This window comes from Nelumbo nucifera, chromosome 6, assembly GCF_055504915.1.
Source record: "Nelumbo nucifera cultivar China Antique chromosome 6, China Antique-T2T, whole genome shotgun sequence".
Lineage (NCBI taxonomy): Eukaryota > Viridiplantae > Streptophyta > Magnoliopsida > Proteales > Nelumbonaceae > Nelumbo > Nelumbo nucifera.
Window position 1 is genome coordinate 3,310,579 of NC_142654.1, and position 22,279 is coordinate 3,332,857.

At 34.9% G+C, this 22,279-nt stretch overlaps 2 protein-coding genes across 5 annotated transcripts; one reads left to right on the plus strand and one right to left on the minus strand.

The window, feature by feature from the left end:
* Positions 1-203: 203 nt before the first annotated feature.
* Positions 204-14,620, minus strand: LOC104609368 (S-adenosyl-L-methionine-dependent methyltransferases superfamily protein). Of its 2 annotated transcripts, XM_010275665.3 has the most exons (14): positions 14,322-14,620; positions 13,284-13,342; positions 12,968-13,018; positions 11,452-11,587; positions 10,079-10,164; positions 8,335-8,433; positions 8,134-8,187; positions 4,717-4,861; positions 3,579-3,640; positions 3,409-3,486; positions 2,512-2,599; positions 1,478-1,561; positions 784-945; positions 204-669 (listed from the first exon to the last, which is right to left on the minus strand). In XM_010275665.3, exons 1-14 carry the CDS (start codon positions 14,551-14,553, stop codon positions 320-322), a joined length of 1,686 nt encoding a protein of 561 aa, XP_010273967.1. In that variant the 5' UTR covers positions 14,554-14,620; the 3' UTR covers positions 204-319. The 2 variants fall into 2 exon arrangements, with proteins under 2 accessions (XP_010273967.1, XP_010273968.1); XM_010275666.3 differs by lacking the exon at positions 3,409-3,486.
* A 2,517-nt stretch (positions 14,621-17,137) lies between these two features.
* LOC148790555 (putative WRKY transcription factor 50) lies at positions 17,138-22,241 on the plus strand. Of its 3 annotated transcripts, XR_016077726.1 has the most exons (4): positions 17,138-17,756; positions 17,862-17,999; positions 20,754-20,949; positions 21,526-22,241. XR_016077726.1 is itself a non-coding variant. In XM_088890508.1 (3 exons), the coding sequence occupies exons 1-3, from the start codon at positions 17,494-17,496 to the stop codon at positions 20,747-20,749; spliced, it is 432 nt and encodes a 143-aa protein (XP_088746634.1). In that variant the 5' UTR covers positions 17,138-17,493; the 3' UTR covers positions 20,750-22,241. The 3 variants fall into 3 exon arrangements, 1 of the variants encoding a protein (XP_088746634.1); XR_016077725.1 differs by having other exon boundaries at positions 20,754-22,241; XM_088890508.1 differs by having other exon boundaries at positions 20,719-22,241.
* The last annotated feature ends 38 nt before the right edge of the window (positions 22,242-22,279 follow it).

Here is a 22,279-nt window from a genome sequence, read left to right on the forward strand (position 1 = left end):
CTCTACAAATGAGTCCAGTCGTTTTCTATTTCTGTTTTTCCCTAATTCGATTGCCTAAGAAACGAAAAATCTAGAGCAAATGTTGATTGTTGGCGACTGGCGAGTGCCAGCTGAACAAAGGTCGTGTCGATTGAAATGTAGCACCCGCTCATCAAGATTTGAACTCACTTTGATCGTTCCTTGTGGCACAAAACTAGGAAACTGGGAATACAGACGAGATAGATTTTCTTAATGCAAACCGTACGATGAGTTTCTTCACAGTGAAAATTCTATGGATTCGACGTAACAAAAAACTTCCTCAAAAGTCAGGTGGCATTAATCATTGTATATGAATCCGCCTGCGTACAAAATGAGTAGTTTGTGCAGTTCTACCCCACCCAGTAACGGGAGGATACAACATGATTTGAGACATCCTAGTGAAAAATAAGGGTGTAGAAGTTATCTTGTTTTTAACGTTCTTTCTCGGACGTAACGAGTTTCTTCCGCCTCTACGTTGGTGAAGGAAGGTCCATGATCCATTCTTGAACGGGTTTTTAGTTCTGGTAGTTTTTGAAGGTTTCCTATGCTTCTGCTTTTCTTGATTACCATTTATCACATTCTTCCTGACAAATAGCGCAATAAAGAAACCTTCCATGTCTATGGTTGGATCAGTGCGAAGCAAATGTTCAGCTGGAAGAACAAAAAAGTTAGAAGTAAGAAAATGCAGTTGCAGATAGTTTTGATATGATAATAGAATCATGAAAAAAAAACGTTGACATATGATTGCTTTAGAACAACACTCACATCCTTCGAAGACTGGAAAACCACGGCGAGGCCACTGAGGGAAGGGAGTAGCCAGTTGGAAACCATGGGATGCTGCCAGTGGAAGAACTGACTTAATGACGTCCTCATTTTCTGCTTGGTTAATGGAGCAGGTACTGTAAACCACTCTCTCAACTGCTGGAACTGTAAAAATCAAATAAATCTCGTTATATTCTCTACCTTCTAATATAAGGCTTGGTTATGTTCTCAACTCCTCTTTGTTCTTTTTTTTTTTTTTCTTTTTATGTAAAGCACCATGATTCCATGAAATTCACGAAGCACTATATAAAAGTTCAAATCAAACTAAATCCCCAAGCTTCCAAACACAATATCTCCAAATTTGTTTAATTATTTTGATGAGTTTTCATAAGGTTCTTCAGATAAAAGTAAAGACTGGAAGGCAACCAAAAAATTTTCCAGAAATGTCATTTGTCAATACCTACTATCTCTACAAATACAGCTAATCCTACAGATCAAGCAAGTGCCGGCAGTCAAAGGCAAAGTTTTTAGTTTGTTTTTGCGAGTAAAATACCAGCTAAATAGAGCCAACTATTTTCTTGTTTGCTCCATTCCCTGATTTTTCCTAATATAGCCAAAATACACATACAACCAATTGTTCACAACAAACATCCAAAACAGATATTTTCAAGGGAACTCCATGGAAAATTGAACTTACAAGATAATGCATGTGCTAGAGCTTTTCTTTGAAAGGCAGCAAGCTTATTCACCCTTTCTGTGTCAGCAACATCAGCAGCTTGACCTATGTAAATGGAAAAAGTAAATCCATGCAATGGTTCAACTACAACAAAATATGAAACTTGAACAACAAAGATCCTATTTAATATATAGCTATTTCTTGCATATGGTTCAACTAGCAAGTAAATCCATGCAATGCATGGGGTTGACTAGAAATTTGGTCAGGTTTGTGTTGGCACTTAACCTGACCCAACCTATCTAATTTATACCCTTGATTTATTAGGGAGAATCAAAAGAGGTTCAGAGAGATTTAAAAGGAAATGTGGGATTAAATAAGGGAGGGATGATGTTACTAACATTAATTATTGGAGTGGGGGGAGGGGGGCTGAGAATGATTTTATTAGAGAAAGCAATGACGGATTTTTATTAGAGAAAATTAAGACTAAAGTGGCTTTGTGACATTTTTAAAAATTTAATTTAAAAATAAATAATCACATGAGAGAAATAAGAGAAGTTGATGAAAGGACTCTTGGTATATATACGGTATTTTGAATTTTTGATATCATGATGTAAGCTGTTTGTGAATGTGAGCTGCTTTTTCTTCTCTATATTCTTTGTGGAATGTAAAAAGAAATTTACTCCCCCAATTGTAGCAGGACAAGGCCTATTTATTTATTTATTTATCAGTAGGACAAGGTCTATTTATCAAGGGAGATTCATGGACTAAAAAGGAACCACCACAGAAATAGCTAAACAATGAATTGCATGGATACTTTCAATTAGATGTTTGAACAATATATTGATGCTCTGAAATCAACTACAGAATAACCTTGTTGCAATACAAAAGAAGGCAAGAGAAAGGAAAATTATGGCATTAGTGGTTTTCAGATGGTCCAGTTAATTGTGCATCAGAAACTGCTCATTAATATTGGAAAGAAAAGATCTTGAGGATAAGTAAAATTATATAATGGAATAGACAACTACAAAGCATATGAAGAAGATACAGATAATTACCTGCGGTATATGAGGGGAGTAAATGATCTAATCTGTCAGCAGAAGTCCCAGATCCAGAACAGGAAGGGTCCAAGAGAATGGCCCGCACCTGTAAAAGGTACATGACATTGTTAATTAGAGTATGTATAAGAGAATGACACAATGTATTCATCATTTTTCCTTTTCGGCCCAAAAAATTAACCTAGTGACTTTACTTTTAATGTCTATTTGAAACTAATAAACCCACAGATTGCAACATAATTGGGAGTGTATGATTTTATTTTTTTTAAAACAAAAATCAATTGTCACCACAGCAAAGAGGGAAAATGCCATGACTTGGAAAACAACTGTGGCTAATACTGATGTAGTAGATGTTTTTGTTTTGAAAAACAAAATCATACTAATTGGTGAACCCCCGGGTCAGAGAGGTCATATAGCATGATTCAAATATACAAAAGACTGGTGACTGGCACAGTTCTACCATGGAACACTCTAAGTAAGATGGATAAAAAAACACAAGATGCTCTAAATTTCAGAAGGTCTGGTCATCAAAATCACCAAAACATTATGGCGGAGTGAGAAATCCCAGTTCCACTTCACTCTATACCTGTAATGAGCATGTTTGATCTTCAGAAGATCAGCATTTTAATGTGTACCCTACCTAGATTCAAATAGCAATCTAGACTAGATATGGAAAGTCAACCCATAATCCAACATGAATGGGAAATGATTGGATATCGATACACCACCTGATCTGGACAGGATCTCAACCTGGATTCAACTACGTTTTTTGTATTTGTATTTGGATACAGTTGGATCTGCTCAAGATCTAACCCATTTCATGTACTAGCAGCAATGCATATTTCTCAACCAAATTCAACAATTGTGATTTTTTTTGTACTGCAAATATGTACTGACCTCTCGTAATACATATGATGAGATAGCAAGTAGATCCTTGGTCCCCCCCAATTGAAATTTTATCATCACCATCCAAGCCTTAGACCAACCATATGGGGTCGGCTAGTCTGATGTAGTTAGTATTAGGTTACTGCCAATGCTGGAAAATAACAAATATATACAGCGCATACCTTTGAATACAGAGGATCTTTTGTGTTTAAGTTTAAAAAGTCTGCATGCAAGACCTCCACATCTTGTATCAGGTTAAGGTATGAAAAACAATTGAGCCATGCCATCAGACAAACTCAAGGAATTTAAAGATAAGGAAAAGGAAAGTAATAAGAAAATAAATTCAAGCACTTGCAAGTTACAAATCATAACCTTAGAACTGTACCAACCAGCATAAAATACACAAAGAGAAACTAGAGGAATTAATTTGAGATGTCCCACATATATTTAACATAAACATTTAATTCCTCACAGATCAGGACAGTTAAATAACCAATCAAGACAACAGTTGTACTAGGGGTGAAGTAAGATGTTTTAGACTTATTGATCAAAAATGGGAGAAAAAATCCATATATGAAATCTCTTTCTTTTTATCAAATATAAAATGATCCTTTATGCATGGTCACCTATTTCATGAAAATCAAGTCTGAGAAAACGCTACACCGCACAATTACACAAGGGCACAATATAAGAAGGTGTTTACCTAAAATAAGGAGGGTAGGAAGGGTTAACCATGTTTTTCTGCCCACACCTTCTAGTATTTTTTAGCAACTTTGTTCATTCAGCTCCAATTTGAAAACATGTTATAATTCATTGCCAACAACTGAAGCATTTCTTGGTTCCATCTCTAAACAGAAGTGCCTGAAACCTGAAGGTAGGACAGACATAAGGTCCACAAGTTCCTTCGTACACATAAAAAAACAAGTTTCCACTATTATGGAGCAGTTCACAGTAACATGTATAGACTATTAGACTGGTAATCCATTTATTTTATCACTAGAAATTCCTTGTTTCTCACTATCTCAGACAATGCCAATCATCCTAAAAAGAATAATTTTTTACTCCTTCTGTGCAACTGTGCTATAAAAATTTAGACATTACAGATTTACAGTCCACAGAGATTTTTTAGGGGAATCTCCACCCCATGTGCAGCCATCCAATTATACATCTAATACAATATACTTTACTTTTTTCTCACAAAAAAAAAACCACAGATATTAGTCTTTGCTGAATCAGTGAACTATGATATTAGCAGCTAAAGGAAAGCATTTAAGAAATATGGAACTACGTATATGTGGCAGCTACTTGCATGAAGGATACTAGTTGCACCAGACCGCTTGATAGTGTCTTCTAAACGTTTAACCCTTTCTTTATTGAGCTCACATGCTATTATCTTTCCCTGTCCTTTCATGAGTGCAGCAAGGTGAACAGTCTTATTACCAGGAGCTGAACAAGCATCAAGAACCTTCATAAGAAAGAGAGAATGGCTTGAGCATTTTTTTGTAGTAAACAGTATTTTGATAAAAGAGAGAAAACGGATTACAAGAAATGGTGAAGATGTTTCACCAACAAACAAGAAAAACAACTACAACAAAACTGAATGAAAAGCCTTTAATTATTAGTAACAATATCCAAATCCAGCTAAAATGGCAAAAATGGAGTTGAAACAAGAACTGCAATGAAAATCAACTCTAGTAGTTGTTCCTTGAAATTAGTGATAAGTAGACGTTTTACAAGGACCTTAGATATGGCAGTTGATGTCTGTAGTAAATTCGATTAAGCTAACCAAAGCAACCATGTGGGAGAGCAGTTTAATTGTAGAATGTCCACATTGATGGTTTTCACTACAATTTCCAGGTTGTACTTTCTATAACATTGAGAATCAACTAAATGTAGCTAAAGATGCTCTTTGAGCTTATGCTTCCTTTAACTATCACAATCTTGGAAAGATTTTCTGCTTAGACTTGATGTAGTATATATTCCAGAAAGGCATTTATACAAGACAGTGGAGAAGGTAACATGGATTTGCCCTTGCATTCCCCATCAATACCCCAATCTAATGACTCAGCTTGGCTGACAAACTGGATTAGTAGACATCTGAAAAGTGCAAACTAGTGCTATGCATCTTCATTTTTTTTTATATAAAAGATTTTTATTGAAAATAAAGAAAAATGAGATCCTCCTTCCTCTTCTTACCCCTCTTCTTCCTCCTCTCCTTCCTCCTTCTTCCTCCTCATCCCCCTCCTCTTAAGGAGGCTTAGTCCTCCTTATGTCTGGGAGGCTTATGCCTCTTACATTCTGAGCAATGCCTCATGCCTCTAGGTAGTGGAACACCTCGCAGTTGCATTATGCGCCCGCATTTTAAAACATTGGAAGCAAGGTTCAAAGTATCGATACGATACGCCCAATATCTTTTGGGGTCCGAAACGCCTGTTTACAGGTATTTCGGGACCCCACTCTTTTTTAATAAAAAATATGCTAAAATATCTTCCCAAAAACCAAATTTTGAAAAAAAAAGCTATTTCTGCTTGTGTCTAAGTACCGATACGCCTCTGCCAATACATAGAGGTGTATCGATACTTTGAACCATGATTGGAAGCAAGGATTGGAATATCGATACGATACGTCCGATACAAAGCGTATCGTATTGGCATCGTTAATGTCCGGCACTAGATACGCTACGACTGGAGATGTATCCTGCCAGTCGTGTGTATCCCGCCAATACGGGTGTGTATGGGTCTGTATCGCACTGTATTGGCAGATACATATCGATACGGACCAATAAAAACAATACGCTACCCACAATCCACGAATGTGCATACTCCTCTGAAAAAGGAAGTTGGAAGGATTTGAACTCGCGTCAAGAGTTGGAAGAGATTAACGTCTGCGCCTGTAAGCCACCACGCCACTCCGCCTTTTGTGTTTATGAGTAAATGAATATAGCTTTTATTTCTTTATTACATAAATGCAATTCAAATAAATAATACATATTACAGTTAACTCCAACTATAAATTAAAAAGTAATATTTAAAATCAATGTTTTATAAAATAACAGTAATAAATAATATATCAAATCCATATTTATATCAAAATACTTTTTGAATCTCAAAAAATTTATAAAAATATAATATTAATAGGAGAATAATTATTTTAATACTTCAAATTTATAAATTTGAACATGATATATATATATATATATATATATATTAATTTACATTACATAAAATCATATTTATTATTTAGGAAATAAAGAAATTACTTACAAAATATTCAAGAATATAATCTTAAATTGAACCTATCAAATATACTATTCTACATTTATACCAAAAAAGATTTTTAATTAGAAAACTATAGGAATAAAAATATAATAATGGAATAATCATTTTAAAAGTAAAAAATTGTGAATTTGTATATGATATGTATCTTAGAAATTTTAATAAATTTGATAGATTTTAAGTTGAGATTATACATTTTATAAATTATTAATGGATATTTTAATTTACATAGAGAATTTAATATTTGGTTGACCTTTTTGTTAATGTAATAAAGTTGTGAGTAAACCCTAGTAGATTCTAGGTCAAAGTAGAGAAGAAGAAAGAAGAAAGAAAAGAGAAAGAAGAAGAGTATTCGGCCAGACTAGAAGAGAGAACGTAAAATCACCTCTCCTAGCCGACCCACTTGAATTTATTCAAAAAACGCTACAAGAAAGACTATTTTGTCCCTCATAGAAGATGGGACACATAACTTAAACTCAGATACAATAGACCTTTCTCTTTCAAGAAGATAAACCAGAATGACCAAAATACCCCTAACTCGAGCATTCTAACAAAAGTAAAAATAGGAAAATATGTTTTGCATTTTGGACTCTTGATTGATATATTATCAATAAAATTGTATAAAATCTATGCATCATATTATATTAATTGTAATATATTTTTTCCATATACACCATTAAAATATACATTTTCCATGTATTTATACATTATTTATGATTGTTTGACTTTAAATTTAATATTATTAACGTATTATGAAATTTTTATGTGTTACTCTAGCGTATCTATATTTTTTGTCCATATCCATGCGTTTCCAAAGCGTATCCGTATCCAAGTTGTCTGATACGATACTCGATATCGATACTTTAATCCTTGAATACTTGATTGGAAGCAATAATGATGAAGTCAACAGTAAATTACAGTTTTTTATAAAAGTGAACAGGAGCTTGAAACAACATTAGAAACAATCTAGTTCATCCAAAGGAAATCTGTACAGATATGTTTCTCCCAAGTTTATAGGAGGCGTGAACTTCAGAATACTAGTTAGCTAGCTACTTAGCTCTACTGAATTGGTAACATACAATATACATCTAACAATTTGACTATTTAAAACCAGTAATAGAGCCAAGGAAAGCATAAACCCAACTGAACTGACAAACTGAATTAGATATGTGCAAACTTCAAACTTGTTGATGCTGGAAGCAATAGTGATGGAGTTGGCAAAACCTTCAATTAAAACCTTTTATAAAAGTGAATAGGAGCTTGAAAAACAACTTCGAAATAACCAGTAAATATAGGAGAAAGGGAAATCAATATATATAGCTCTTCAAGTTTTAGTAAACTTCACAATGCAAATTAGCTACTTAGCTCTACTGAATTGTTAACATACAATAACATCTGGCAGTTTGGTTATCTAAAACCAGTGAATTGTGAACTAAAGTAGCTGAGAGAAGCATAAACCCACCTCCCAACCTGGCTTGGGCCTAAGGGCTACTGCTACCATGGAGCTTGCCTTGCCCTAGAAAGCCACAAAACACAAGACCAGGATTCAAATAAAAAAAAAATAGAAATAAGAGGAATGATAAAGAAAAAGTTGTGCTTATGAAATAAAATTTTGAGGCCCAGGAAAAAAAAAACAATATGTATAAGTCTGAAATAAACTTACTTGTAAAAAGACACTTCCATTCATGACCAAAGGATGATCATGCAAATCAGTTCCTGGTGGAAGTACCAACAAGTCTGGAACCATGTCGTCCTTTCTGGCCTATTCAGCATACACAGCAATACAAACATATAAAAAAAAAAAAGCATTCATTAAGGCTATCAAGAAAATGCATTCAATTGTGCATGATGAAAACATCAAAGAAAGAAAAGAAACCTTGCAGATAGAAAAATACATCTGGGAGAAAATTTGTTTGTGAACAGGCTTTATTTGGCCCATACTTCCAACTGCCAAACAAAGGCCAAAGCTGCAGAATTGCCCTAGCTCCTACATTGTCTCTTTTGAGAAAATTCTAAACGTTCCAGATCAAAACAACAATAGGCAGTTCCAAAATTTCTGGTTATCCTTGTTTATTTAATGACAAAACAAAATTTTATTAATAGAAATAAAAAAAGAATGCCACTGAAACAAGGTGTTGTAACACCTCAATACAACTTAGTTCTAAATATAGAAGATACAGCATTTGAATATTCAATCTCCTAAACCATGTCTCCAAACTATTTCTGCTATTCATGACCATTTTACCAATATCAGCTACAATTCCTTCACTCTTCTAAAATTAGTTTTTGAGAAGTCTTCTATTTTTTTCCTCAAAATTCCCCAACAAACTACAAAAAAGGATACAGATCCAACAGATTTTGGCTTTTTTACTGAATTTTTTGCCACTTCAAAAACATCTATTCCAGATTATTAGGCTGGGAGTACTGCATTCTAAATAGAGATAAATTGAACTGCCAAACAAAAATACAAAAGTAGCCACCTAACAAGAAATGAAAAGATGTCTCACATCCTCTTCTTCCCTCCTTCCCCCCAACCTCTCCTCCTCCCTTCGTAATAAGGTATATGTATTAATATCAAGAATGAGAATTAGCCAATTAGGTTAATAACGCCTCTCTCTCATCTTGCAGGTAAAAATAGATTGTGGGAATGTCAGAGGATGAATCAAGAAGGAACCAGCTCTTCTTGTAACCATTATACAAAATTACCATACAAAAGAAAGCCCTCAGTGGCTACATGACCACACAACAAAAGCCCACCATACAATTATACCAGAAAGGCATCTAACAAAAAAAAAACACCCATTAACCAGCCATTTTACTAGTATGGCCATATTTTACAAGAAAACTCGTCTTTTTTTTTTTGGAAGAAAGAAAATATTGTATTGATGTAACTTGTCAAAAAAAAATATTGTATTGATGTAAATAAATCAAATTATAAAAAAGACAACGGGGATATACAACCAAGAAAATTGAAACTATACAACGAGAATACCCCGTGGCCAGAACTCGTCTTTTTTTTTTTTTTGGAAGAAAGAAAATATTGTATTGATGTAACTTGTCAAAAAAAATATTGTATTGATGTAAATAAATCAAATTATAAAAAAGACAACGGGGATATACAACCAAGAAAATTGAAACTATACAACAAGAATACCCCGTGGCCAGAAATGCAAGAAATCAGCACCCTCTATAATCGTTTATTTTTAACAATAGTTTTACACAGAAAGTGCAGTGGATGATAAGGAACCCCCAGAATGACAATTGAATCAATATTCAAGATGCTCTTTCCAAAATAAAATTATGTTTTTAAGTTGAATACATACCATAATCATTTTTTCAGATTCTACAACAAAGATCTAAATACCAAGAATAACCAATTTTACATCGTATAGGTTGCCAAAGAGTACCATGTATTGTCTTTCTAATTTGCATAGCGCATTTTCAACATCCAATTTCAGAGTATTTACACGTACATAACGAGGTTTGGTCACTTCTGCAAAGAGATATTAGAAAAGTTAGTTCATCCAAATATTATAATAGATTTACAGGACAGTGTCCAAATGACAATCATCATCATCATCATAATCAGGATGCATGACAATGTCAACAGATAATCAAGATTATCATGCATTATTGTTCCCTTTAATATTGACCAATTCATATTTTGATTTTATTAGTCTCAAGGGATATCCAATGAGGCAATGAAGGATTCTAGCATGAAAAAATAAATCTGGGTGGTCAGACCAGCTGACCCAAATCTGGCACCACAGCCAGAAGAGATTAGCAAGATTCTTCAAAATTAAAGGGTCTAATATGTTTGTACATGGTACTTGGCATGATGTTTCTTGCAGCATTTCAATGGAGCTTCAAGCTTAAGTCAGCAGAAAAGCAAGCACTTAGTGCAGATTCACCATAAAGGATGCAACAGTAAAGAATCAACATTCAATTTTCCGTTTTTTATTATATTTTTTAATTAATCATGTAATTTCATATTATTTAGCAGTGTGTTCCTCTGTCATTTAAGTAGAATGGATGGAAAAATAGGTTTGATGCAGCCAACCCCATATAGTTGGTATAAGGCTTGGATGATGGTGATTGTTTCTTTGTCATAATTTAGGTTGACATGCATCACACCTGAATACTTTGGCATTCATTCCACATACCAGTGTAACACACCCAGCCTAGTTAGTTTAATGCAGTTTACTTTTCCAAAATAAGGAGATAAGTTTCTTGATATCTAAACCATCAACCACCATCTCCCCTTTGAAAAAATAAATCCATTCACATTAGTGGAGAGTTATCCACAAGGGACCACCTATAAACTAAAACCCAGTTTGATTACTCAATTTGACGAGTTTTGTGCACTAGTTGCTTTTGAGGACTTGACCCAAATTTTAGAACAGTAACACTTCAATCATTAAATTCGGGTCCCAAGAATTTGAGTTTATTTTGCTTTTTCTTTTATTTTGACTCAATGCTGACAAGCCAAGTTTTTTTTTTTTTTTTATCAATAACAGATTCATTCAATTCATTGAAATATCAAACTTTTTACAGCAAGGAAGACAAAAACTCTTATCTTCCGAGTACAAAACATTGCTTCCCTTTCTGACAAGCCAAGTTTTAACACACAAAATACATGAAAGACAATCTTGATTTAACTATTATTTTGTAAAATCACAAACAGGCACTTCCATTCTGATAGTGTCTACTAACATGCAAAATGTATGCCATAGTAATAGTCTCTAACTCGTAAGAAGTAGCCTGAAGTCTAAACACAGACCAGGAGTTTGGTAAAGAAGTAGTAAATCTTCAACTTGCTTCACTTTTTTCTTCACTAAAAGTTTAGCCAAAGCTGATTGTAAAGCATCTTTCTGTAGCAGGAGAAACTTTTCTGCAGCACCCATCAACACAATAGCCTATGATAAAGAATTTAAATCAATTATTAAAGGAATGATAATAAACAGATATTAAAGATGTCATTAAAAATTAAATCCATTTAAGACCTCAGCAACAAAATATTAATACTTATAATGATTTCTGCATTTGATAGGTGTTGCTGCAACTAAATTCAGGATGTATAGTGAAATGAGAAGAACTGCCCACCAAATACTTATGGCTGGAAGAAAAGTCTCACTCAGACTCCAGGAAAAGAAAAACCTTATGGCTGAGACCGTATGGATGATAAATGATATCTCCTAAACACATCCATGACCACTCATTTTATATCAATTAAAAAATTATTATTCAAAATATCAGAACCATTAAGCATTTTGGTGAGGTCAAGACAAACTTATAGCTATATCTAATTCATTCTTATCAGCCAACTCATGCAGTATTAACTGATGAGGACTTCACTTGACATTGTTTGCAGTTGATCAGCAGTGGACACTCTTCTAGCGCAAGGCAGCTAATGGCTCAAGATTGGTCCTCCCTCCCAAGGAGTAGCTAAACTCAATTTTGATGACCGTTCTTTGGGGAACCAGGGCCATCAAGAGTAGGGGGACTCTACAGGATCGCAGAAAGTAGTATCCTATTGGCATACTCAGGAACAAAGGGGACATTAGACATAATTAGAGCAGAGATAAAGTCTTTTCTCCATCTGAGGTTCTTATATATCAGGTGCTTATATCTGGTTCATAAATGGCATTGACGGCTTTTGGTATATTTTCATCATATTACAAATCTTAAACTCCTAGCATCCCCAGAGTAAATATCTTGTTCAGATAGAGTTGAAGATCCGCAATCATCATGCATACCTAGAGGGGTACTTGGATAAGCAGATTTATAATTGGGGAAAATCTTCCCCGAGATAGTCTTTACTTTGTATTTACAATTTTTTAATTGTTTATTACAAGGTTTTTTCCCTGGGTGAGCAGATTTATAATTGGGGAAATTCTTCCCCAAGATAGTCTTTACTTTGTATTTACAACTTTTTAATTGTTTATTACAAGGTTTTTTTTCCCTGGTTGAGCAGATTTATAATTGGGGAAAATCTTCCCCAAGATAGTCTTTACTTTATATTTACAATTTTTTAATTGTTTATTACAACGTTTTTTTCCCTAAAATCCTCACTTTTGATACTTGAGGTGACTGTAATTGTTGGTTTCTTATTCAATGCAATCCACATATCTGGTTACTGATAGAAAAACCCAACTGCAGTTAGAGACAGTTCCTTGTCTTTTAGTGAACAAGTCATTAAATAGGTTGCAAAATATCTAAATGCATAGTAAATAAAAGAAAACAAATATGAGATTTGGCTTTAAAGCCAAATATGTGAAAGAAAATATATAAATTACCTGGCCAAAGAGAATATCATATGTGATTACGTATATCAGTTCTTCTTGCTTCTGCAAAAATGAAGCATATTATCACCAGCAATGGATATATATCAAATAACAGAAAGCAAAACTGTTACCATTGGAATTGATCTCGATAGACTGCACAGGTAGTAGAGATAGAAAGAAACGATATTTGGAAACTAACAATAGGAAACATAACTCAATGATATGTTTACCAAAAAGAAAAAGATAAGTGTAAATTTCAATATTGAAGCATCACCAAACAGTTAAAATACAAAAAAAAATGCCTACATACACAGTCAGTCAGACATACCTTCCACTTTCCATTCAATATAGTAGTAGCTCCTAAAACATCCTTAAGAATTGGAAGATCTGAGAGACAAAAAAAAAAAAAAGATAACAATAATAATTAGTTACCAAGTTTCATTATTTATAACCACAAGTAAATGACCAAAATGCATCTATTAACAGCGAATCACATAAATGAACTCTCCTTGAACAGAACTTGTGTACATTAACTTAAAGCCTATAAGCCAACGATATGAATGCTGCAATAGCTATAATACCCTGATACTCCAAGATACTGCCACTTACAGGCCTTGACCGTCACGCTTTCAGAGATAGAGATAATTGAATTCAAGCACTAATTCTTATGCACTACCGCATAAGTAAGGTCAAGCCCATTTCATCAGAACAAAGAGGAAGAATGTACTCTCCAACTAGAAAAGCCCAAGTGGTCATCAACCATTGCCATGGAGCTATAGAGGCTCAGGAGCCAAAATGACTAATTGATTATGCCTAGGAAGACAAATCCCTTGCAAAGCGTAACATAGATAAAGCAGTAACTACCCAAAGAAACAATAGGTGCCAAAAAGACATCAAATTAGATAATCTTGGGAAGGTCTTTGACTCAGTATCAGTAGTATGTATCATTCTTCCAAACAAACCGCGGTAGTCCTAAATCTTAATTGGACGGTGTCGATGAAAATAGTACATCTCCACACAGTCGAATTTACAATTCAACATCCAAGAGCTCATCAATGCTTACACGTTTTATTAAACATGGAAGCCTCCAATACTTGCCCTCTTATAATTTCACCTAAAAGCACTGAAAATATAATGAGAAAGAGAATAACTGTTACTGAATTCACTCAAGTAGTTAGGATTTCAAACAGAAGCACTGCATATCGACTGTGGGGTCTCGGACTGGTTCTCTTAATAATTTAAAATTTTCTGTATGTATCAGGTATAGCAGTTTCATTCAGACTCGGCGAGCGACATCTCTCTAGCCAATACCAGTACTCTCAAGACTGCATATGGGAATAGACCAACAGGAAAACCGATAACTTACGCTTGAGCGTTTGACAAACAAGAGCGAAAGTCGCTTTCTTGTTTCTGACACAAGGGCTGTAGACGAGGGATTTGATGGAAGCAACCGCCCTACGCCGAGCGTCTCCGTGGAGTACGCAACGCAATACTTTGGCAGCTTCTCTCCGGGCGAAATACGACGACCGATCGGCGTTGCTCGGGCGTCCGCCTTTCACATTCTTGGCAACTGCAGGGCGCAGCCGAGAGGAGCGCATCTTGGGGCAGCCTAGCAAGTGGCGCAGCAGATTAACAGGAGAAGTGAAAGAGAAGACGAGGGAATGAGCCGAATTAATTTCCGGTTACAAACGAACAGATGCAAAACTGAACCGGGTGCAAAATTTACATCCGGTTCAGTTTGCACTACAAACAAATCCGTTGTCACATAATGAATTCAAAATTACTTGTATGAAACTTGATCTTATGACTTGAACCAGCCCAAATTGCACATCTAGATATGATGCCGAATGGAGAATGGAATAGCAAAAGGCTTAGATGATAATGACAATGATTTTCGTTTTGCTCAATTGTTTGTGATACAAACCCCGGGGTATTTATGTACTCCGGTTTGGGTTAGTGAGCATTTATTTAATACGTAAAAAAGTAATGATTATCGGGGTGAAAAAATATTTTTTTGACACTTTTGCACTTTGAGAAGAGAGCATTATTGTACTTATTTTTTGGATACAATTTTGTTATAATTAACTTTTTGACCAAAATTAAGGCATTTGTAGTATAAGATAGTCGGAACATTTAATGATGGGTCCACACCTTTGCACCGATTTCAAACAAACAAGATGACTGCAAAAATGATTTAAAATATGAACTGTATTTGCATTCATGAACCGAACAAATAGGTAAATATGTAGTGTACATATTTGCGTTTGCATTGCAACCAAACACAGCCATAAGGCTACACAACTGGGGTACCCATCCGGATTAAGGAGGGCAATTTTTACCCTACCCATCAGTATTTGCCTCTACTCTCTACTGGGGGTGATCATTTCAGACTGGCCGGCACAAAGCCCAGCCTGGAAAATTCGGGCTTAGGCCTAGGTTTTGTATTTAGGCCCGGCTCGAGCCCACATCAGGCCCACAAATTTTAGGGTCGGGCTTAGGCTTAATACTTCAAGCCCATCCCGAGCCCGGATTAGCCCTCATATATTTAAACTTACACATTTTGTGTATAATTACATATGTATACATATTATTTTACATTATATTATATATTTTATATATAAATAATTATAGCATGACATGTATAATTTATATTATATAATGTATAAAATAAGTTTATATGCATATTATGTCATTTAATATAAAATGATATGTGATGTTTTATATATGAAAGACATTGACCAAAATCAGGCCCAGCCTAACTCGGGCTTGTAGAGACTTGGGCTAGGGCTTATGTTTCAGGCCCAAAACCCCAGGCCGGGCCCGAGCCTGAGCTATAACCCTTATCATAAGTGCAAAGCCTAACTCGGGTCCGACTCAGCCCCTGATCACCCCTACTCTCTACCCACCCCAATGTGATAATTTTTTATTTTATTTTATTTTTTATCTTGAAAGATGGATTTTGAGGGTGGGATGGGTTTTGGTATTTAGAACCCGTATAGGTATTGTAGCATATGGTATTAGGCTAAACCTTGCCTTCCCTAACCTTATTATTGGAACTTCGGGAGGTATATAAACTTTATGTATTAAGGGCTGAATTCTATGATGTTTTGAATTTTATGTGAATGATAATTGATAATATGTATATCTTACATGTCTTAATCAAAATAATTAGAAATTTTGATATTTATTCACATTATTTTACATATTTATTGCTTATATGCTGTGCTTGTTTGTGAATGTTTGGTGCCATGTAAAAATATAATGATTAAGATGTCAAAATGTTTTTTTAACATCTTTGTATCATGACAAGAACACATTATTGTACCTATTTTTTAGATACAAATTTAAAGCATTTAATGATGGGGCCCATTTTTATATAGATTTCATACAAAAAAAAAGAATAAAAAAAGGGTTATACTTTGCATTCTTTAATTAAAAAAAAAAAAGAGTTTTATACAAAATACATATTTGAGTTTGCATCCAACCAAATACAGTATATATTACAAGAGATAATAGAAAAATACATGTTAGTTCTCAACCCAACCTGCGCCACCCTGAAATGCGAGGAGGGTAGGGTCACTGAAGGATTTGCATTTTCTTGTATGAAGGGTTTTAGATTTTGAATATTATAATCCACTACAAGTTTTTGAGGAGAGTATGGATCGAAAGAAAGGTTTAGAGAGGTGGTTGGATCTAGTGTAGTTGGGATTCAATTTCAACTCTCTGTTACAACTAGTAAGAGACCTCGATTTGGCAACTCGCAATGATATTATTATGATAGTGATGACGACGATGAAAATGTATATTTTCAAATCAAATTAAAGCAGAATATATATTTTTTTTTGGGGGGGGGGGTGAGGGTGAAAAAATGGGAACATAAGGGAGGGGATTGGGATTAGGCCACATATTCGATTCAAATATGAACTGATAGAAGATCTCCAACTGGATCAATCTGATAAAACGGATACTGTTTGCAGCCGGCCAGCTGCCATATGGCACGGGTCTAACTAGGAAACAAACCAGGAAATATGGGCAAATTAATGCCATCTGGCGTTCTGGAGGAACCCTAACACTGAGGCCCGTTAGCGTTAGACAGCTGTCGTCGGTCTCACCTACTCGACATGGACTGGTCTAAAGGCTCAAAGCACGAGTTAGACAGAGTCATATAATACGAGGCTGGTCTAATTGATAAGCATAAGACATTAAGACCAATGATCCAGACCCGGAAAGTCTTCAGTCTTCTGGTCTTCCCTACTCAAATTCACGGCTCCGGTGATCCCGACGGTCTCGCGAATTATGACCTCTGACTTCGCACTGCATGGATAGTCGCCCACACCGTTCTAACAGTCTTTTGATACCTTCGATTGGGAATATCTCTTCCCCATATAAATACGGAGATACGGGCTTTGCCCTGACTAAGCCGGATTCCATGGGTAGTCTCCCTCTGCTCCTACCAGGTTGAGTGCTGGTGGCGGCATTAGTAGGATCCGACGGAAGCTTCGCCGCATCTCGAAGTCAGGCCCATCTCTTCGTGATTCATGAATATTGCCCAGAATTTGTCTATCGATATCGAGATGTCTAATCGTCATCCGACTCCAGCCGGAATTTCACCGGAAAAAATCTCCCATCATCTCCTAAACTTCGAACTTCCCGACTACCTGGACTTGAACCAATGGTTTGAAGGAGACACAGCATCTGTCACTCATGGATCTTCTAATCAGGATTTGATCCTTCCAATGCCCAACATCGTCGGTTCCGGCAAGAATGGCAGTCAAGCTGAAGTCTCTAGCCCGAGCAACATGCAAGTGATTGGCTAAATATAGTGTTACTTTCTTCTGTGTGCAGCTTTGGAATTTTCTTTCTTTTCTGTATCAATTAAAACTGGTATTTGTTTTCATGTTGTCAGGGGACGTCGTAGTCGAACCAGAAATTCCGTTCTGGCTAGAGTTGCATTCAGAATAAAAACCGAGAAAGATATCTTAGACGATGGATTCAAGTGGAAGAAGTATGGAAAGAAGATGGTGAAGAACAAACCATATCCAAGGTACAATAAACTTTGATAACTAAATAAACATGAAATATTAATTAGTTTCACGCACGAAAACTGTTTCAGGAGCACATTTGCATAGATTTTCTATAACACTGTTGCAACGTTAAGTCGTAACTTGCAGCAGAGCAAACAGATATATTCACAGTTACAGATACCATACTTAGCAATCCAGAGCACAAAGATGATCATATAAACACCTCCAACTCCAAGCTCCAAATGGGTTTTAGAAAATAGGTTGTAATGATTTTAAAGCCTGTTTGGATACCACATGAAATGAAATGATTTCCGTCGTTGTTGTTTCCTTAACGGAGACCAGTTTCTGGTTGTTAATAAGATATGGGCAGAGGCCCGTTCCAGTTCTCTGGAATGAACTAGGGTTTTGATCCCACTTTCAAAACTTTCAAAAAATACATTAAGGGGTGACAATAGAGCAGTGTACGTGAGGTCCATTGAATTTACTGCATAGAGCCAGCAGTTGCTCTAATTCTATGCACAACATTCTTTCCCTTGTTTTGAATTACCCAACCAGGGTAATAGAAGGAGTCATGTTAAATTATCTCTTTCTTCAATCTTAAGTGTACCTTAATTTGTGCTTCTATTATAATTAAATTAAATTGCATATATTCTATTTAGTCCTAAGGCCCCATTTGGAAGGAGCACAAATACAAAATATCTAGAGCGTAAAACCTTATATTTTATATTATTTATACTCCTTCCAAATTGAGTCTAAGGCTGTATTTGATTGCAATGCAACTTTATTTGTACTAGTGTAAATTCTTGTTTAATTTTGATTTTGGTTTTATTTTATTCTGCTTCATGTCTTAATTTACTTCATTTGTACTGCAATCAAATAAAATAAGCTAAAAATTTGAAACAAAAATAGATCAGAATTTATACTCAAATCATTTGCACTGCCATAATTTTGCATCCTTACAAATTTATTTGCATTACAATTAAACACAACCTAAGGAAAATTGTATAAAACATTTGTACCATAATATGTATGGAGAGTGTTCAGTAATTAATGCTTAATTTGGAAAGAGTACAAATACAAATATGTAGAGTGCAAAATATTGTATTTTGTATTATTTTGTATGTATTTGCAGTGCACATATTCGTATTTGTATTCCTTCCAAACTGAACCTAAGAAACATCATGCAATAAAAAAATGAGTGTGATAGGTAATGTTTAAATATATGAGTGGAAAAACTAGAAAAGGAGAAGGCTATAAATGAAGTCATACAAAGGAACGTAGAAACAGCTCCACTAAGTGATGAATAAGAGAAAGTTGATTAATATAGTTTGTCACATGCCACATAGAATGGAATGACAAAACAACAATAATGTAATTGACCCCAAATGGTTGGGACAAGACTTGGATGATGATGATGGTGATGAATGTATAGGCATTTTTGTTAGTTTAAATGATAGGTATTGTGCTACCAACTAAGTGGTGGCTCCATTGGTACGTAAATTTGTAGTCTTAGAATAGATGTGGTTTTAATTAATTGCTGAAAAAGTGTTGTACTGTGCTAGGCCTTTATGGGGCACAAGGGAGTGATTCAATGCAAAAAAAAAAAAAAAAAAGTTATAAGTATTGTCAAGGTTCAAAATATTGTAAAGTATTATGTATCCCATAATTCAATTAATTAATGATTCTCTTTCATTAATTTTATTTTGTTAGTATAAAAAATTACAAATGTTAACAATAGCAAGACTTGAACTTTGGTCACTAAATTTTAACACCTATAACTTTGTCACTAAGCCATTACAATTTGCTTGTTATAATCATTTTTAGTTTTAAGTAAATTTTATCTTTTCTTAGTGGTGCTTATTAATAAATGCTGAAATTAATTATTAAAATTTATATACTAATAAATATTAAGATAAATTATATTGGTTATTTGAAAATTATATATATTCACATTTTAGTTTTTTTTTTTTTTTCACATTTTAGTTATTTCATTATTTTTCAACAGTTACTAATTATATCTTGATATGTCACATTTTATATAAACATTAAAATATGGTTTTTACATTTAAATGAGCTATTTACAATCATATAAAACTTGTAAGTATTGTTACTAATATATTTTTTTATGATTTATTTGAATTTCCTATCATATTTATGTGTATCTTAAATTTTTGTCCGTATTTATGCATATTAAAAATGTATCTCGATACATTTCTTAAAATTATTTTTTCGATACACCTTATATTTTCGATACTTTAAACCTTGGGTATTGCACTTGGAAGGGATGATTTATGGAAAGAGCGAAGTTAAACAGCCTTATCACTGAAATGACCCAACTAAAGGGACCGAAAGGAAATTCTGAGAGTACCACGTTGAATGGTCCATATTCTAGCAAGCTTTTCAAAGGCTATGGTTGAATAATATTCATTTAACCAGTCAACTCAAATACTATGAGAAAGACATAACAGATTGAATTTTGCTTATCTCATCATGTGGCATCCAAACATCCATTAATCTTTGCTTTGATGGAAGGCATGCATTGAATGAAATTTTATACAAAATTTAATTGTTAAACAACTTTCCCTCCAATTTCTGCTTCTCTATCAAACCAAAAATAGCCCAGAGGAAGAACAAGTAGATGAAAGAAAAATCCATTGAAAATGGGTGAACATGGGGTTTGATTGGTTATCACGATATATTATCAACTGCTGCTCTGTATAGTTGCTAACAAACAAGCAGGCGGACGACTAAACTCCGTCGTGTAATTTGATCAGGAACTACTTCCGGTGTTCAGTTGAAGGATGTCCAGTTAAGAAGAGAATAGAAAGAGATGCAGACGACCCACGCCATGTGATAACTACATATGAAGGCACCCATAACCACGAAAGCCCCTTTTCCTGAGCAGACTCAAATCTCTCTCTCTCTCTCTCTCTCGTCTTCTTCTCATCTAGCCTTGAATTAGAAAAATCAGTGAGTACTCTTGTTGTTTACAGAACATATATGCTGATCATATCTGTGTCAACCGTAAACTATACACCATTTTATGAACAACTCTCACAGAAATTCTCACATCTTTTTTGGAGAAAGAAATTCTCACATTTTAACCTGGAGAGCAAACCGCCACCAAGTGAAAAAAGTGATTTATTTTACTTCCCAACTGGTTGCAAACGTAGCTTGATTCTGTTTCTCAAAATGAAACCCCAAGATAAAATGAGTAGCCACTTGAAAGGTTTCGAAAATTATTGTTTTCAATGCATTTGATTTCACTTCAAGATTATTTTAGAGCCTCCATGTACTCATGCAAAGCGAATGTAACCAAAATATCAAAATTACATAATTAAGAGATTTCCAAAGAAAGAAAACTATATTGTAATTTGTAAGCATAAAAATATTGTGATAGCAATGAGTCCTTTTGCTGCCACAAATAACCAAGATGCTTCTAGCTACGTCCATGGATTGTTTTCATCAGTTATGTGATTAGAAGTTAGATGACGGCCAATATTCAGCTCTAAATATTCTCACCCTTGGTCTCTACTTCCCTGCAAGGAATGTTAAAGCCGAGTTTCAAAGGATTTTATTTGAGCAATCTAAGGCCATCGGGCATATAGTGTTGGACCCTTTAGGAGCTTGGAGTTTAAAGAGACAGCTATTGCAGGTTCATTGAGGACCAAGAGAATCATGGATCATCTCCATGGGTGGAGCTGCTTTCTTTGCTGCAGGTCTGTGCTTGTCCTATTCTCATGGCTTCTCTGAAGTAGCTGTAGAGGAGCTATTGCAGGTTGATTGGTTGGACTAGTCATGGATATTGGTGGAGCTGGTCTGTGGCTTCTTCTTCATTGTTTCAAAGAAGCAACATCTCTGGCAGTGGCAGCTAGCTAGGAACATCTCGTTCCTTTAGGTGCAGTCGTGCTGAGATAAGCAGATAATCCAGCTATCCAGAAATGTGGGAGGAGCTGACTCTTAACTGCTTATGTTACCATGTTATTTGATCCTTCTCTTTCTTGCACCATAATTTCTCTTGATCTGGTCACCGGAGGGAAGGAAAAAACAAAATAAAATCAAGTTAGTATGTGGGATTTACATTGCCCTGTTCGGTTGTTCCCAAACACCCCATTAATAAATACTAGTATATATTTAATATAACTCAAATCCTACCAGAAAAAAAAGATTAAAAATAATAATAAATATGTTTAGATACTCCCCAGTGAGGGTGGGCAGCCCGGGGGGGGGGGGGGGGTCTCCCTGTGCAAAAATGGTCATCATCATAAATAATAATAATATGACCAAACAAGATGTGTTC

Excerpts from the sequence above, each read along its gene's own strand:
- LOC148790555 (XM_088890508.1), top strand. The coding sequence starts at position 17,494 with ATGAATATTGCCCAGAATTTGTCTATCGATATCGAGATGTCTAATCGT. Across the intron at positions 17,757-17,861 it reads GTCTCTAGCCCGAGCAACAT|GGGACGTCGTAGTCGAACCA; the intron begins GCAAGTGATTGG and ends TCATGTTGTCAG. Across the intron at positions 18,000-20,718 it reads AAGAACAAACCATATCCAAG|GCGGACGACTAAACTCCGTC; the intron begins GTACAATAAACT and ends ACAAACAAGCAG.
- LOC104609368 (XM_010275665.3), bottom strand. The coding sequence starts at position 14,553 with ATGCGCTCCTCTCGGCTGCGCCCTGCAGTTGCCAAGAATGTGAAAGGC. Across the intron at positions 10,165-11,451 it reads ACTTCTTTACCAAACTCCTG|AAGTGACCAAACCTCGTTAT; the intron begins GTCTGTGTTTAG and ends ATCTCTTTGCAG. Across the intron at positions 670-783 it reads TTTTCCAGTCTTCGAAGGAT|CTGAACATTTGCTTCGCACT; the intron begins GTGAGTGTTGTT and ends TTGTTCTTCCAG.